This window comes from Carcharhinus amblyrhynchos, chromosome 20, assembly GCF_965287045.1.
Source record: "Carcharhinus amblyrhynchos chromosome 20, sCarAmb.v2.hapA, whole genome shotgun sequence".
In the NCBI taxonomy this organism is placed as follows: domain Eukaryota; kingdom Metazoa; phylum Chordata; class Chondrichthyes; order Carcharhiniformes; family Carcharhinidae; genus Carcharhinus; species Carcharhinus amblyrhynchos.
The window spans coordinates 27918661-27936931 of NC_137343.1; the positions used below are offsets into that span (position 1 = coordinate 27918661).

General features: G+C 37.8%; 1 protein-coding gene across 13 annotated transcripts in view; it reads right to left on the reverse strand.

The window, feature by feature from the left end:
* The window catches only part of clip1a (CAP-GLY domain containing linker protein 1a), a 158944-nt gene that overhangs the window by 52801 nt on the left and 87872 nt on the right, over positions 1-18271 (reverse strand). For 7 of the 13 annotated variants that reach the window (XM_080208328.1, XM_080208340.1, XM_080208332.1 and 4 more), the window contains 8 exons: positions 17255-18199; positions 14313-14429; positions 13575-13632; positions 10718-10801; positions 7971-8127; positions 7363-7528; positions 6572-6787; positions 461-2746 (listed from right to left, as the gene is read on the reverse strand). In XM_080208328.1, the coding sequence (XP_080064454.1) occupies positions 461-2746; positions 6572-6787; positions 7363-7528; positions 7971-8127; positions 10718-10801; positions 13575-13632; positions 14313-14429; positions 17255-18199 (4029 nt within the window). Of the gene's footprint in view, positions 1-460; positions 2747-6571; positions 6788-7362; positions 7529-7970; positions 8128-10717; positions 10802-13574; positions 13633-14312; positions 14430-17254; positions 18217-18271 lie in introns of all 13 variants that reach the window. The other 6 variants (XM_080208339.1, XM_080208338.1, XM_080208336.1 and 3 more) reach the window with 4 other exon arrangements.

The following is an 18271-nucleotide window of genomic DNA, read 5'->3' on the forward strand; positions in this document are numbered from 1 at the left end:
AAGAATGGGATTTTTTTTGGTTAATTAACCAATAATTTGATTTGTTGTGGGAACATATTAAGTAGTCCCTCTGATTAACAGAAACAAGTTGAACTTTAGCTGTATTCAAGTTTATGTACAGAAAAGCCCTAGTATGTTCCATGTTTATGTGTATTCAAGCTTAAAATTTCATTATATCCACACTCTTGAACAAGATTTCTAATTGTACATAATGTAGATTAATTCAGGAAAAAATCTGGATTTTTGTAACAACTACAATCATCCATGCATGTACCCACACCATTCATTGGAAAGATCAGTCACAAAAATAAATTTCTGGAATTAATGCAATTTAACACATAGTTAACAAACACTGTTAATAGTGAATTAAACATACAAAAACCAAACCTATAAGTGCACTCATTAGTAAACAAAAGTCCCCATAATTTTCTGGCATTATCTGAATGTTTATATTTGGTACCTCAATTTTCTCTGATAAAGTAATATTCTGATGAACCTGAAGATCTTTTATTTTGGAAGCAAGATCCTTTTCATGTTTCAGCAATGCCTCCTTTTCACATAGCAGCTGTTGGAGTTTGGCTGTAGCTTCTCCATTTTCTTGAGCAGAAAGAGCAGTCACTTCACGCTCCCTGCAGAGGGATTCAGCTAGCTCGTCCTTCACTCGTACAAGCTCTTCCTTTTCTGTGTGCAGCTTTTGTATAGTTGCCAGTAAATTATCTTTCTCTTCCTGTAGCTTTAACCGATCCAAGTCACATACCTCCTGGCTGCTGCGAATTTCTTCCAAGAGTCGCAAGAGATTTAATTTTGAACCCTCAACCTCTACTTTTTCTTTTGTTAGTACATCAAACTCCTTCTTCAGCTGCTCAACATTGGACACCAGCCAATTTTTCTCAACTGTTAGGACTTCTTTCTCAGTAGCAGACTTCTTTCGTTCAGCATCAATGACCTCTTTTTCTTTTACTAACAAGTCTATTTCTGAAAATAGTTCATTATTTTTAGTTTTAAGAACATCCATATCTTTCTGCAATAGCTGGAAATCATTTTCAAGTTTTGAATGAGCCATATTGATGCTCTCTTTTTCCATTTTTGCGGCATCTCTGTCTTGTATTAGTTGGTTCTCAAATATTTTCACTTGTTCATTTAATTTATTATTTTTTTCTTTTAATTCCTCTCTCTGTGCAGAGAGATTTTCTTTTTCGGAGCACAGCTCCTGAAGTTCAGCTGCCAGTCTCTGCTTCTCCTGCAACAAACAGATCCTCTCTGATTCCACAACATTTTTGCTGTTCTGAATCTCGTCCAAAAACATGGACAAACTTGATTTTGAAACTTGGAGCTCTTCATTTTCTTTGGTCAATTTGTCAAGCTCTTTGTTTAAAAGCTCAATGCTGTTCAGGAGCTGATCCCGTTCTACAGCTCTGGCTTCATTTTCAGAGACTACCTGCTCTAGCTGGGATTTGATATTGGCTATCTCACCCAAGAGAGATTCATTTTCTGACAACTGCACATTGCTTTTTGATTCCAAGGTCTCCATCTCCTTTTGCAAAGATTCACAATGAGTTTCCAGCTCTGACTGCCTCACCTGAAGTGAATCACTCTCAGTTTTTAACGCACTGTTCTCTTCACTCAGCTTCTTCTCAATGATAGCTACCTCCTCGATTGATTTCTGCAGCTTTGCAACCAACTCCATTTTTTCCTTAGCAATTTCATCCCTTTCTATAGTAAGCTTTCTCTGAGATGTAGTTAGCATTTCTTTCTCTTGGAGCAGTTGGACACGCTCAGAGTCTGTTACCTCCCTGCTATTCTTAATTTCATCCAAGAGTTTTGACTGACTGAACATTGAGGCTTTAAGTTCTGCATTTTCCTTCACATATTTTTGTAGTTCTTCTTTCAAAAGATCTTGATTATTCTGCAGTTGATCCCTTTCTTTAAGCATGGTTTGATTTTCAAGGATAGTTTTCTGCAAACTTAAATTAAGATCTTGCTTCTCGTTCTTCAGAGTTTCTTTTTCAGAAGCAAGTTCATCACATGTTGATTGCAGCAGATTTTTCTCCTTTGCTAAAAGTTCATACTGAGCTTCAAGCTTGGAGTATTTCAGTGAAGAAGAGTCTTTTTCCGCCATCAGATCATCTCTTTCTTTTGTTAATATCTCAAGAACAATAGCTGTCTCTGCACTTGACTGGTTGAAACTCTCTGTAATCTTGTCTTTTACTTTTGCAAGTTCCTCTTTTTCTGTAATTACTTTTCTGTGGGCCAGTAACAACTCTTCCTTTTCTTGAAGCAGTTGTGTTCGTTCACATTCTGTTACTTTGCTGTTCATCTGAACTTCTGCCAGTAAGTTATTTAGAGTGGATTGAGAGGCTTGGAGGTCTTCATTTTCCTTTGTTAACTTTTCAAGTAGCTGCTGCAAGTGTTTGATTTCTGTGAGAATCTGGTCTTTTTCAGCCTGTATAGCTTCCTTTTCCAAACCATGTTGTTGCTGTCTACACTCAAAATCCTGCCTTTCTTTTAAAAATGCTGCTTTTTCCAACTGGAGGCCCTCATTCTTTGATTCCAACACTTGCTGCTCTTTCTGCAGGGAAATACACTGCAACTTCACCTCTGAAAGTTCAGAGAATATGGAGTCTTTCTCAGATTTTAGTGCATCTGCTTGCTGGATCAGCTTTTCTTTATTCCCTTTCAAAGTCCTTATCTCCTCTGTTATTTGCTTATACTGAGTTTTGGCTGATGCTAGCTCATTGGTTAAAGACTAGAAATTTTAAGTGGGAAGGAAGGAAAATAAAAACATAGTCAAGCAGACAAATGAAAACAGCATGGATTAAAGACAATATATAAGTGCACTGCTCAAGCACAAAATAAAAACACAATAACCAACAGGTCCTTGGATTTCTCAGCTGATTTATGCAGGAAGGAAAAAATACACCAGCCTGGGTCACAATATTTAAACTAAATAATCTTCTAAAAAATTTAGAAGCCATTCCTTTTTAAGCTTTGGGACGCAGCATTGATAAAAATCTTGACAATGAAATTTGATGAGTCCTGTGTATGATTAACCTGCCCTGTTGCCTCCAATACAGACAGCGCACAAACTCTCTTTAATTGACTATATGATGCAGCCATTGCTAAGTGTGTTGTTGAGGTGGATAAACTTTTGAGCAGGGGATGCAAAATCATGAGAAGTTAGCACATCAAAGTTAGCCTACACCACTTAAAGCCAACCTGTATCTCTTGAAGATGTGCTTTCTTGGCAGGAACAGAAAACCATTCCTCAGCTGATACTTACACAAAAAAAGAGATAAGAATGGCACACAGTAATAGGGGGCCAGTTCCAAGTTTTTCCAAAAGGCACAATGGAGGCCTTGGAACAGGAACTGGTGAGGAATAAAGATGTAACCTATCTACAGAGGTCAGACAGCCTTCAAGACAAACTTGTGAAGGCAGAGATAGGACAGCATGATGGTCAATACCAGGAATATAGTCCCAAGCACCAACCTGCAGTTGTACAGAGGTTCAAATACCTCACACAAGTTAGCATCAATTGCACCACTAGCCCCTCACACTGCTCAATGCACCAGACACCCATCTTTCACCTTCCAACAATCCCCATCAATTACAACACCAAACTGACACATTACCCTTGTTCTTGCAGGACAAAGTGGCAAATTAACAGAGACAGCAGCAGCTAACAGTCATGGTGCATGCATGGCTACATATGCTTACCCTAGCGTAAGTGACTGTGGCCACCATCATTGGAGCAGCCATTGAAGATCACAGAATCCTCAGACCTAATCCTCCTCACATTTTACAATTTCTTCTGATTTACAAACTGGAGATGCTGTCAACGTAGATCTCAGGTTTTTCCTCTTTCCCTCTCTCACCACAATCCTTATCCCTTTTCTTCGGCATGGAGAAACCCAGGATCAACTTTTCACAGGGATTTCAACAGAGCTTGGAACCCACTCGTTCAGCTTGGAACTCTGGCCCACTATCAAATCTAACCATGACAGAGCCTCTAATGGCTGATGTCACAATTTTCAATGCAGCGCAGTGAGGTGATGGCACAGTGGTCTACCACTCAACCAATAATCCAGAAATCCAGGGTAATGCAGTGGGGATCTGGGTTTGAATCCCAACATAGCAGATGGTGGGATCTGAATTTAATATGGCATCTGGTATGCCTACCACTGTTATCATTCTGGAGGCAAAACATACATAACATTGAAACACTGGGAAGTAATGGTGACAGATTTTGTTACCTATGTAATTTCTTTCAGAAACATCTCAAAGCATTTCAAAGCATACATGAGTTTGCAACATCAGCCATGTTTTCCCATATGACACAAAAAAGATGTGGTAACACCCCCAAATGAGCATTATTAGATTTTATGGCAATTGTACTGCTCTGTATCTTTTTAAATAAGAACACACAACAAAGTGTGTTAAGCATTTCACTATTTTGTCTATGTCACAGATAAGGAGCTTGGCTTAATTTGATTGCTCTTTAAAGAAGTTTTTTAATCTGAAGAAGTGGAATAGAAATCAAGAAGAACTTTGCCTCACAACATTCTTGGCCAAATATACAATCTTGCATAAAAATTGATCTGCTTTATAATTTATTTTATTTAAAATTGTATTTCAAGTCTTTACTGCACTGAAGTTATCGGCCATCTCTTTTTTATGCAACATATTTTTCACGTTATCTTTCTGCATATTTTAGTATACCTTTCGAAAGCATAAAAAATGACTTGCCAAGGAAGATAGGAATATTTAAACGGGTCAAACTAAATACCTAAAGAACGATTTTTCAGATTATGCTCCACTTCCACTTGTCTAGCACCTGGCACATTTCATCAGATAGTATGGGTTTTATCAAATAGTTGTGTTTTAAGTGGTCTTTTTGAATTGAAGGTAAAACAGAATGTCCTGGAATAGGTATTGGCTGTGCTGAATTCCGCACAGTGATAAGCCCATGTGACCTGGTTGCCAGGGGCCCAAGTCAAAATTTATTCAAAGTCAGGGGCGAACTTTAACATCTGGACACAAAGGAAGACATAGCTTATAAACCCACAGAGTAAGAGAGACTGCAGTATTTGGGGACGTAGATCCATAAACATGTGCTGGTATACCAAACAGAAGAACTGCTTCAAGGTTAACCATCAAATGAGGGGCTGGTGAGGTCTGAACCAACAGTCAAGGAATATAGATTTTGAAAATCAGAGAGCGTGGAACCAGAGGAAACATTAAAATGTGGCGTGTATTTGATTATGGTCAAAAGATTAAATGAAGAGGATTTCGTTTACTTGTTGACCAAAGTTTTCCAAAGCAGGTGTTTTAGATTCAAAGATGTGCAGCTTAGATTGATTGACCATGCTTAATTGCCCATTAGTGTTGGGGTACTAGCCAGGTAAATATATCAGTTCACAGGGATAGGGCTTGGTGGGATTGTTGTTGGTGCACGCTCGAATGGCCTCCATTTGCACTGTAGGGATTTTATGTTAAATGCCCATCTATATGTGTGCGTCTAAATTACAGAATTACCAAAACCCATAATGGAGAGTGGCAACTCTAGCAAACAAAGAAGGAATGTGAATTTGTTCCTGATAAATCAGCTGAAGAACCTGAAGGTGTTATTCTCATGTCAAATGGCAAAGTTTTTTTATTTTCTGCAGGAGCACAGCAAATACAAAAGATTATTATAAACATGATGAATGGAAGACAAAAGCAAGAAATAAACCACAGGGTGCAGATGAACAGCCAACTAATAAGAATTTTCATACTATCACTGCTACGAATGTAAGTTTCTCTAAGAAAAATGTAAACAACATATTATACAAATACTTGGAATCTTACGTAGCATCTAATAATATCATGAAATAAAACATACGCATATTTCCTAGCATAGCAAATTTGCTTTAAATAATATGTATTTTTGGTCAAGGTATGACTGAATAAGTGACATACTTGGCAAGTCTTTATTAACAGTGCTTCAGAATCTTTATTCCAATCTTAAGAATTCACCTTGTCCCTGAATCTCAATTGAAATGAACATTTACTTACTAAGCATAGCAATTTTGGCATAATTATTGAATTCTGGACACTGCTACAGCAGTAACAATCTGCAAGCAGTTCTGCAGTTGAATTATATAGGAAATAAGACCGTGCATCGCATTTAGTAATTAATTTGGATTCAGAAGCAAGCTAGTCATAAATATTAGAAGCTACACTACAGATTGTCTTGCAACTTCAAATGTGGAATACAGAATTAACTCCATGTATTGTTACCATTGACCACTCAAACAGAGTAAGTTTTGGCTAAGATACTGTACATATACACATCATTCTATAGGATGGCCTCAAATCAGAAAACATGCCAGCTCAATGTTTAAAGAAAAATCACTTTTTGTTTAAATTAAGAGCCCAGCTATACCTTGCATGTGGATAAACAGACAAAAAAATTACAGAATTTTTCAACAACCTTTGAGCTTTCCACATTCCAAAACAGATAGTTAAACTACTCTCTCATTGCAAAATACACAGGTTTCAGAAACGAACAACCAAAGAGTTGCACAAATACCTGGATCTCTTCCACTTGCTGCTTCAGTTCTTCTATACGTTTTTCCCTTTCATTATTCTTCTCCTGAGTGCTCTTCAGTGCTTGTTTGGTTTCTTCTAGATCCTTCTTGAGCTCTTTTACTACAGCATCATTGCTGGCATTTATTTCTGAAATTACTTTCTCATGAGTGATCTGCAGCTCCTTGTTTTGGGCACTGTGCATTTCCACCTGCTTTTGCTGTGGGAATCAATGAACAATGAGAACAGCCCTAGCAACATCCATCTGGTTAAAAATGCAACAAAAGTTTTTCTGAGAAACCTAAAAATGTATAAAGGGAATACACCTTTAAAAATATCAACTTATGGAATAAATAGATATATTTTGAAGAGAACCTGCAGTACAGAAGGAAATTAAGATGCCACTCCTGCAAGTGTTTAGAAAATCTAAGACTGTGAAAATAGAAAACAATTTATCAGTATATGGTGTTCTTTCATCCATTTGTCTGATTATTTACATCTGAAATAATTTATAATGCTGCTGAGGTGGGATTAATCACTGGTTCACAAAGTCTAGAGACTTTTTTTTACACTTGATAAATCTGCATTGTACAAATTCAAAATGTAACTATACAATAACTACACAAAATATTAGTTGACAGGTTTTGTTGAATAATTTAGCTAATTTATATTTTTATAAGACATTCAAAATGCTGCACAGACTGTACTTTCTTTTTTGAAGGGGTTATAATTTTTTTGTCATTAGAAATGTATTCATCGTCAGACCTAAAACAACAGCTGAATGGTTGCTCTTACCAGGACTGTCACTTTCTCCAACATTGCTTTAAGCTCAAATTGGTGTTTCTGTAGCTCCTCCTGCTGAGTCTGTTCTGTTTTACATGTGAGTTGCTCCAGATTTTCCTGTAAACGGACAATCTTTTCATTGGATTGACGATACAGAGCTTGAAGTTCATCCTGCTTCCTAAAGAGAAAAGAAAAGGCTGTTATTTGGTTACCCTCCAAATAATAATATTGAACAGCAAGAGAAATATCTCAATACAAAAAACCCATTAAAAAAAACAATAAAACAATTCAGAAAATGCAATCCTAACATCAACAGAAGTATTCTCACTTTCTAGTTTAGCCCCTCACTTTGTTGGTCTTATACAAGTGTGGTTATATAGCTTTTATCCATTGCAACCCATATGTAACAGAATTGATTATACAGTTTTCTCTTACAGACTAGAATACAGGCTAATAAAATTTTACTGATTATGATTTCTTTTCTAAATAGTTGTCCAAACATTTTTTAAGGGACATTAGAAATCATTTTTCAGACTTCGCAAATTAAGAATAAATCATTTGTTCCATTTCAATAACCGTTCACAGCTATCTCATTCAGACAATCACACAAATTTAAATACTTCTCTTTTTCTTTTAGCTCTTCATTCATCTTTGTGAGCTGAGCAGAGTTATCCCCTGAAGACTTCATCATCTCAGAGATGGTATTCTCAAGTTTGGATTTATCCTGAGTTAGTTGTTCAGCTTTTTCTTCTTCAATTTTTATTCTTCTCTCTACAGCTGATGAAAGAAGAATCCATCACATAGAACATCATAAATAGCAAAAAGTACAAATTGTAAAAAAAGTTGCAAAATATCCAGAAGGTTCAAGTGTTCAAATATTTCTGGAAAAGACTTCTAAAAATGTTAGATGTTACAATTGTTTAAAATGTTAGTACCTGTTAGCCATTTGTAAATTTCCTTTTTACACTATTATTAAACATCTGAGCCGTATTGGCAGCATGCAAATTCTTCATGTGCAGGAGTTTGTGTAAACATTTATATACTAATTTTATCAGTAATTTGAAAGAATGTCTCTAGTTTAATGTAAGTTAATTCAATTTAAGATTAGATCATCAATCAGAGACTTAGGAGAAGTTGCTGCCTAAAGGATTTCCTGTATATTTTTGAGGATGTTCAAGATCAAATATTTAATTGAACTCCGTATGGTACAGTTTATTTCGACTTTCAGGAAGTTTTTGACAATGCTTCCTTGGAAAGCATTTGTCAAATAGGAGGCAGAGAGCGGGGGTTAATGGGTGCTATTCGGATTGGCGGTTGGTGACTAGCGGAGTGCCCCAGGGGTCGGTGCTGGGGCCTCAGCTATTTACCATTTATATAGATGATCTGGAGGAGGGAACCGAGTGTATGATGTTGAAATTTGCTGATGACACCAAGATTGGTGGAACGGCAAATTGCGTGGAGGGTGTGGAGAGTCTGCAGAAGGATCTAGATAGGCTGGGTGAATGGGCCAGGAACTGGCAAATGGAATTTAATGTTGGCAAGTGCGAGGTGGTCCACTTTGGTAGGAATAATGGTAGGAAAGACTATTACTTACGTGGCGAAAAACTGCAGCAGGCGACGGTGCAGAGGGACCTCGGGGTCCTTGTGCATGAGTCGCAAAAACCCAGCTTGCAGGTGCAGCAGGTGGTCAGGAAGGCAAATGGGATGCTGGCCTTCATAGCGAGGGGGATTGACTATAAAAGTAGGGAGGTCTTGCTGCGGCTGTATAGGGCATTGGTGAGGCCGCAGCTGGAGTACTGTATACAGTTTTGGTCGCCGCACTTACGCAAGGATATTTTGGCCTTGGAGGGAGTGCAGATGAGGTTTACTAGGCTGATGCCAGAGTTGTGGGGGTTGAGCTATGAGGAGAGGCTGAATAAACTAGGCTTGTACTCGTTAGAGTTTAGAAGAATGGGGGGAGATCTCATTGAGACATATAAGATGATGAATGGGATAGATAGGATAGAGGTGGAGAGACTCTTCCCGCTCAGAAAGGACAGTAGGACTTGGGGGCACTGCCTCAAGATAAAAGGGGGGGGGGTTTTTAGAACGGAGTTAAGGACGAACGTCTTCACTCAAAGGGTGGTGGATCTCTGGAATTCTCTGCCCGTTGAGGTGGTGGAGGCTGCCTCGCTAAATATTTTTAAGACGCAGGTTGATGGGTTTTTGATAAGTGAGGGGATTAAGGGTTATGGGGAGAGGGCAGGAATGTGGAACTGAGCCACGACAGATCAGCCATGATCTTACTGAATGGCGGGGCAGGCTTGAAGGGCTAGATGGCCTGCTCCTGCTCCTATTTCTTATGTTCTTATGAAAGGCTCAACTTCAAGTTCTTCTCAACAGTCCCACTGCCTTCATAAATTCACTCAAAAAGCCAACCAAGTCCGATATCACTATCACGTCAGTTCTTGGATGAACCCTTCTGGTTCCTTATGCCCTTTGGATCAACAAATTGTCCTGATTACTTTTAAATTCTTCAATGCCCTATATTCTGTTGTACCTTGATGATCTCCTCCAGCCCTCAAACCACATGCACCCATTGGCTCTTCTACCTTATTCCCTGATGATGACTGTAAGACAATATGCCCCTACCCTCTAGGCCTCTTTCCACTGTACAATCTCCTGTCCCATTTTCAAAAGCCTAAAAATGCTTCTCTTCCTACTCCTTCCATTTCTCCTCTTCTTCCTTATCTGTTTATTTTTGTTTCTGCCTTGTAAAGTGCTTGGAGATCTTCCAGTTCTGATAATCAAAGGAACCAGAACCAAAGATGAAAAGAGGCCAATAACTTCAAGGTGAGACCACTGTCAGATTACTGATAGTAACCAACTATTACCATAATAATAACACTATTAACTGTGCAGTGGTTTCGCATTGAAATCTCAGCATCAGCTAACAGTAAGGTTGAGTGATTATTCCTACACTGAATATTAAGAACGTTCAATCATTTAGACATATGGGCAATGTTCACAATTGGGATGCTGAATGGATCACACAAAGCAGCTGCAAATTGGATCTGGGAAAATGGAAACATTACATAACTCCCAAAAGATTCTGCCAGTTAAAATGATATAAGATCATGACTAAGGTGGTGAATGATTTCCACCATCCCAAACACAAAAGTAGATTTAATTTATATGTGTAATTTGTACATTTTTTTTAACCTCTAAACAATTCCACACCTGAAAAGCTAATGAAATTGAAGGAAGTGATTGGTAATCCCATCTAAGTAATAGAATAACTAAATTCAGAGCAGAGCTATACACTTAACACAAGAAAAATACTAATCTGAATTTAACTTAGCTTTGGACAACTTCACAAATTGCTTACCAGAGTGTTGAGATTTTAGTTCCACCAATTCAGATGAAAGTGAAGTGTTCCGCTCCTCTTTCACGTTCAGTTCTGCAAGTGTTTCTTATTATGAAAATGAAACGTGAAGAAAATAGTTTAATATTAAGACTGGAAGATAACGTTTTCAAACACATTATTTAGTTTTTTTTGTCTGTAAAGTTAAAGAATAACCAATAACTTTTCAAAAGCATCTAATAATTCCTATACACTCTAACCATACAGTATTTCCACCAAACATATCAGTTACTCATGAGAGCACTTCACTCAACTGATCACCTTTGTGTGTCATCTTTGATGCCCTGGTCCCCATTAACGCCATTACTCTCTCTCATTTTGGCCATTCCTCACAGATAGTCTTCATCTATGCTCCCTTAAATCCAAGGGACACAGACTAGAATGGATCGTGTTGAATCAGGTCCTGCCCTCTTTTAGCAAAACTGTTCACCATCTCAGGATCATCCCGGAATGTAAAGATAACCTCTGGCTTCTTTTCTCTACTACCATCTTTTCCCTTGTTTTTTCCATCCTCATCCTCAACAATAAGCAGGAGAAGCTTATGGATTTCTTCATCACCCAGTTAGCTGTCTCAGTAACTTCCCTTCATATCCCTAGTTCACCAGGACAAACTTCCTCTCAGATTCCCTCTAACCTAGCCCTGAATTTCCATCTTAGTCTAGTTTCTCTCCTTACTTTTCTTAGGCAAAACTAACTCAAAACAAGTCAGCTTCCAAATGTACACCAACAACACTCAGCTCTTTCTCACAGCCACCTCTTTTGATGCCTCCGCCGTCTCTAAGTTGTAAGCAGCTTGTCCAACATCCAGTAGCGGCTGAGCAGAAATTTCATGAAACTAAATATTGGAAAGACTTAAGCCGCTGTTTTTGGTCCCACAATAAGCTCTGCTCCCTCATAACCAACTCCATCCCTCTTTCAGAATCATAGAATTACACAGCACAGAAGGTTATTTGGTACCTGCAGTGGCTCCCTGAATGAGCAATTCACCAACACCAATTCTATTAACTTCTTCCCATAACCCACACATTTTTCCTTTTCAGATAATAATTCAATTATCTCTCAAATACATTTAAGCAGCGTATTCCAAATCTTAACTACTCACTGCATGAAAAAGTTTCATGTCTGTGTTGTTTCTTTTGCCAATTGCATTAAATCTGTGCCTTTGTTCACAATGCTTCCACCAGTGGGAACAATTTTCCCCTATCTACTCTGTTGAGACTCCTTATGATTTTGAATATTTTGTCAAATCAGCCCATCCAAGATTCTGTATGACTTAGAGCACAGGCAACAAAGTCCCACTCACCATTCATCCTAGGCTATCTAACCTACTTTGGCAATTTGATTTCAAAATTCTCATCTATATTTTCAAATTCCCATATGGCCTTGCCCTTCCCTATCTCTGGAATCCCATCCCATCCTACAAGGACTGCAAGTTCAAGGTACATATCCTCCTCTAATTCTGGCCCTCTGGAGTATCCCTGGTTTTATTTTTTTATTATTCATTTCAGGGAATGTGGGTGTCTCTGGTTGGGCCAGCATTTAATGTTCATTCTTAAATGCCCTTGAAGTGAGTGGTGTGCTGGGTCATGTCAGAGGGCATTTAAGAGTCAAGCACATCACTGTGGATCTGGAATCACATGTAGGCCAGACCAAAAAAGGGTAACAAATCTCCTTCCCTAAAGGATATTAGTCAATCAGATGGATTTTTACGACAATCAACAATGATTTTGTGGTCACCATTAGACCTTAAATTCCAGATGTTTTCTTGAATTCAAACTTCACTATCTGCTGTGGTGGGATTCAAATCCCCAGATGCCAGAGCATTACCCTGGGTCTCTGGGTTACTAGTCCAGTGAAAATCCAACGGTTGTACCAAAGCCTTATGCTCTAGAATTCCCATCTTATGTCTTTCTTCCTTTCTTTCCTCCTTTAAGATGCTACTTAATACCTACTTATTTGATCAGGTTTTTGATCATCTGCCAAATATCTTCCAATGGTGCTTGATGACAAATTCTATTTGATATTCCTGTGATGTGCCTTAGGATGTTTTATTATGGAAATATAAGTTTCCTCACAATTGCTGAGTCAAAATCCTGCATTTCCATTCCTAACAGTACTGTACATAAACCTACACCACATGGATTGCAGCAGTTTAAGGAAACTGCTCAATACCACCTTCCCAAGGTCAATAAGAGATAGGCATAAAGTGCTGGCTTTGTACATTCTCTGTACAAATAAATATTTTACAAAATTTTTTTTTAAAATACATATCTAGGTCCTTTTGCACACCTATTAAAATGGTACCACATTTGATACATATCCTTACCTTTTTTTTACTTCTAAAATATATTTCACATTTTCATCCTTGAACTTTGTTGATTACCAACCAGTTGATCCTGTTAACATACATTAGCCTGCAGTCTTTTGTGATTTTCATCTCAATATGCTATGTTCTAATATCTAATATTGTCAGCAAGTTTTGAGCGTGTTCCTTTAACTCTCAAGTCCAAATATCATGCAACAGTAGTCTCAACACAGATTATTTAAAACACCACTTTCTGCATCTTTCCAGCTGAAAGGCTTTAATTTAACCCAACTGTTCAGTTTAAGTTTATTTATTAGTGTCACAAGTAGGCTTCATTAACATTGCAATGAAATTTCTGTGAAAATCCCCTTCTGCCCTTCAGTCATTTCTTTATCCATCTGACCACATTGTCTTTAATCCCACGCACTAATGCCTTTGCCACAAAATACATAAGCAATACCTTAAATTCAAACAAACAGTCTTGTATATATTTTCATTTGAACAATTTTAGATTACCTTGTATAGTCTGCTGCAGTTTCTGTTGTGTCTCTGTTGTGTTATCAAGTTTTTCTTTCTAAAAACAAATGCACTACATATTAAAAGAAAGGTTTCAAGTCATTTTATCCCAGCTCAGTAAAGTAATGGTGCCTCCCCATTACTGAAGTTTATCAGAGGACAAAGTTGGAAATTACTAATAGGTAAATATTATTTCCGACAGTAATATTTAAGATAACAATGTGATATTCTACTTCATATTTAAGCACCACAAAATAACTGAAGGTTCTGGGGCATTATTTTCACAAAGACAAAACACTTTATTTAATAAGTTAATGTCAAATTGAAATATTGTTACTACTTTCCACTTACCTCATCCATTATATTTGAAGGAACAGAATCAGAACAAAATGTTAAAGTAGTAAGATCTTTGAGAATTAGACTTACATTTTATTCTCAAGAAATTTGTCACTGGAAAAACTGATTCTCAAACACTCTGAAGAATAATGCAAAACAGCAACTATTAAACCAAAGGTGTTGTCTTGTCAATTCTTTGCATGCCCTCAACAAACATGACCATAACTAGCAACTCACTGTTCTCTTAATTATTTGATAAGAAACAGCTGAAAATTTTCAGCTGATGAATTTCCACATTTCATAGGCTGGCAGTCAAACTGAGATCTACCTTTTACACAGTGTCTCACTCCTACCTCAAACTGACTTTCTCATACAGAAGGTGAAGTGCAATGAATCACTTACCATGGACTGCAGTTGCTGTTCCAAATTCTGCTTATCCTGACTCACTACAGCCAAGTTTTGCTCCAGCTTAGCAACTGACTGATCTCGTTCCTCAAGCTGTTTGGTCAAATCAGTAACCTGATAACAAGCATGCAAAATCATTGCAAAAATGAAAGTAAAAGGGATGAATGTGCTGAAACAGCAGAAATCAAGAATTAACTCAAAAAGGTCAAATACAAATTTAAAGCTACAATATACAAAACCACTGTTTGAAATTTTAGCATCAAGTCCAATTTGAGTTGCTTGACCAAGACAAAAACACAAGACACGAATTAAGATGTGTTCATATATTAAACTGTTTCAAATGATTTCTTGCTTATTGTAAATTACAGTTTCTGAGATTCAGCTGTATCAACAACAACTGAAGCAGGTTGGTTGGTTTCTATGAAACAACGAAGTGGTCCACTTTGGTAGGAATAATGGTAGGAAGGATTATTTTCGCCACTTACGTGGCGAAAAACTGCAGCAGGCGATGGTGCAGAGGGATCTCGGGGTCCTTGTGCAAAAACCCAGCTTGCAGGTGCAGCAGGTGGTCAGGAAGGCGAATGGGATGCTGGCCTTCATAGCGAGGGGGATTGAATATAAAAGTAGGGAGGTCTTGCTGCGGCTGTATAGGGCATTGGTGAGGCCGCAGCTGGAGTACTGTGTGCAGTTTTGGGCGCCGTACTTACGCAAGGATATTTTGGCCTTGGAGGGAGTGCGGAGGAGGTTTACTAGGCTGATGCCGGAGTTGAGGGGGTTGAGCTACGAGGAGAGGCTGAATAAACTAGGCTTGTACTCATTAGAGTTTAGAAGAATGAGGGGAGATCTCGTTGAGACGTATAAGATGATGAATGGGATGGATAGGATAGAGGTGGAGAGACTCTTCCCGCTCAGAAAGGACAGTAGGACTAGGGGGCACAGCCTCAAGATAAAGGGGGGGGGCGGTTTAGAACGGAGTTGAGGAGGAATTTCTTCACTCAAAGGGAGGTGAATCTCTGGAATTCTCTGCCCATTGAAGTGGTGGAGGCTACCTCGCTAAATATTTTAAAGAAGCGGGTTGATGGGTTTTTGATAAGAGAGGGGATTAAGGGTTATGGGGAGAAGGCGGGAATGTGGAACTGAGCCACGACAGATCAGCCATGATCTTATTGAATGGCGGGGCAGGCTCGAAGGGCCAGATGGCCTACTCCTGCTCCTATTTCTTATGTTCTAACTTGCTGGTCAACAAAGTAAGAGATGCTCAATAAATGTTGATTTACCTGAAACGTGCTGTATTTAAATACCCTGTCTTGAATATTGCAGCTTTAATTTTGTAGAATAAACTCATATGTAAAGCAGAAAGTTGTATCTTCATTTTAATCAAAATGACCAAAGCGGATGGGAGAATCAATAAACTGCAGCCAAACATATGAAATGAAACAATTTGGCAATGAAGAGAGTCAGAGTTTAACACACAGTACAAGTATCCATTAATGGGGCAAAATATAATGGATCCATGCCTGAAAACATCCAATCCCTCCCAATTTAGATCTTAGATCAACTGAAATATTTAAATATCTATATTCCAATGAACCATACAATACTGTAATAAGAATTGAATGGTGTTATTCAAAATTAACTATTCAACTGAAAATAAATTAGATAAGCAATTAGATATTCTGCTGTTGATGATATAGATATATGGCAGTAATTTTATAATTTTCTGTTAACGACAAAACAGATACTCAAAAGTTGTTACAACTAAAGGAAAAAAATCTTCAAAAGTGTATAATAGCAGCTGTCCATATTATAGTATTGTCATTGCTGAGAATTTTGGAATTGTTTAAACTTACTAAATCTATATCTATACAACCTCAGCTATTTAATAAGCAGTCATTTAAATTGAAAGAAATAATGCCGTTCTAAATTTGTGGAGATATCAATTATGTTCCTACAGGCACATGAACAGATAAATTCAATGTTTAATTTAAATTTTAATGCTAGTATCAAACCTATAACTGCAAATACATGTAGGTTTGTGTGACTTTTGTTTCTTAATATACTTATGATCCACAAAAGCCTAAGAAGTAATGCATGGTGGTTAATTTGGCAAATGTAAGAACCTTGCTAAATGCAAAGTTTCTGCTGAAATATGTGAAGGTAAATGTAATATTGCAGTTAGGGGAACTGCTGACCTTTACCTGGTCAAACACAGAAAGAAATGTTTGGCAAATGCTGACCAGGAATAAGGAGAGATGAGAACAAAGTCTTAGGACCTTTAGGTGCACAGCTCAAAAACCATGCACAGGAAGAAGATGGATTATGGTCAAAAGAACACAGCAAGAGACAGCACCTCAGTCAACTGGAATATCATGAATTCTAGTGTTCCAGGGCATACTGACTGTGTTTCATTTGTCTTTGTTAAGCATCACATTTGTGTTTGTGATTAATTTAACACACTGTGAAACTTGGGACAACACACTCATACCCAGCGTGACTGAAAGCTAGTTTCAACTAAGGGTGCCTTTAAATATCAGCTCTCCCAGCTCAATCTGACAATTTGTAATTGACCTGAACTCTTACACTTGCAGTTGTGAAACAGATACATCCCCTTGCTATTTGAAAATTTCAATGTTTAATACATTCCTTTGTAAGAAAATCAGCAGAGGCACAGTGTACATTTGAGCTTATTTTGTGAATAAAGACAGACTTTTTGAACCATAAGTGATGCTATACAATTCTTACAATATTTACTTTGGGCAAATAAGACTCAGCAATGCAAACCACATCTCAATGTGCGAGAAACAATTGAGACTCTCAATTTCAATGCCAACAATACTTGTTACAAATGCTTAATGAAAAAAGAAATTGAAACCAAAACAAAATTTTAAAAAGGGATAAAAACGAAGGTAAAACAAGATGATGGAAAAATAGGTACAAACCTTGCTACCTTCAGAAAGTTTTAAAGCTTCACTGGTTTTCATTTGTGACTCAACTACCATTAGCTTCTCTTCAAGTCTTTTGATTTCCTCTTTACCTTGTGACTCAGCTTCTTGCAGTAAATCATAGCCCATCACCTTCTCTTCAGCTGCTGTCACTTTAGCTGTTAGGGCTTCTACAAGTTGCGCCTGTTCAGCACACTTAGCCTGCAACACTTGCAGTTCCTTTACCTTCACTTGAGTCTCCTGCAGCTTTGCCAAGGTTTCTTCCATCTCTACTAGGTGTTGATTTGTAGCAGATTCCAGCTGAGACTTCAGAATGTCTGTATCATTCTCTTTCTCTTTAGTGAGAGCTAACAGCTGGGATTTTAGTTCTTCAGTCTCTTTCAGGTAGTTGGACTTTTCAAGATCTTGCTTAATTTTGATATTCTCAAGTTCCATTTGATGCTCTGATTTAAGCTTTTCTAAGGTACTCTTCAGCTCTAGAAGCTCTGTGGTTTGGGCACTGGCTCCTTTACTGAAAGAAATCTTGAGTTCTTCCATGGCTTGCTGATGAGATTCAATTGCAGACTCCAACTTACATTTCCACAGATTAGTAACTTCTGAATTTTCATTATTGGCTTGATCCAATTTGGACCTAAGAGTCTCATTCTCCTTGGATATTTTTTCACTAGCAGCTTGCAGTTGTTGAACTACCTTTTGGTGGGCTGTTTCTGAGGTTTCAAGTTTTTCTTTTAATTTATTAAGTTCGATTTGATGTTCCTTATTCATTGTTGTAAGCTTATCTCGCATGCAGTTGATTTCTTCCAACAGAGGTGAAGTATTGTCCACACTACCTGAGCCTTCAGTGCTCATGAGTCTATGTCGAAGCTCTGAGACCTCCTTTGTACGTGACAGAAGATCCCTTTCTAACTCCATAATCCGAGACTTCTCAGATACTGTGGCCACCTGTAGTGCATTTCCCCCCAAAAGGAAATATAAATATAACAAAGTAAAATACACTGACATGTTTCCATTTTT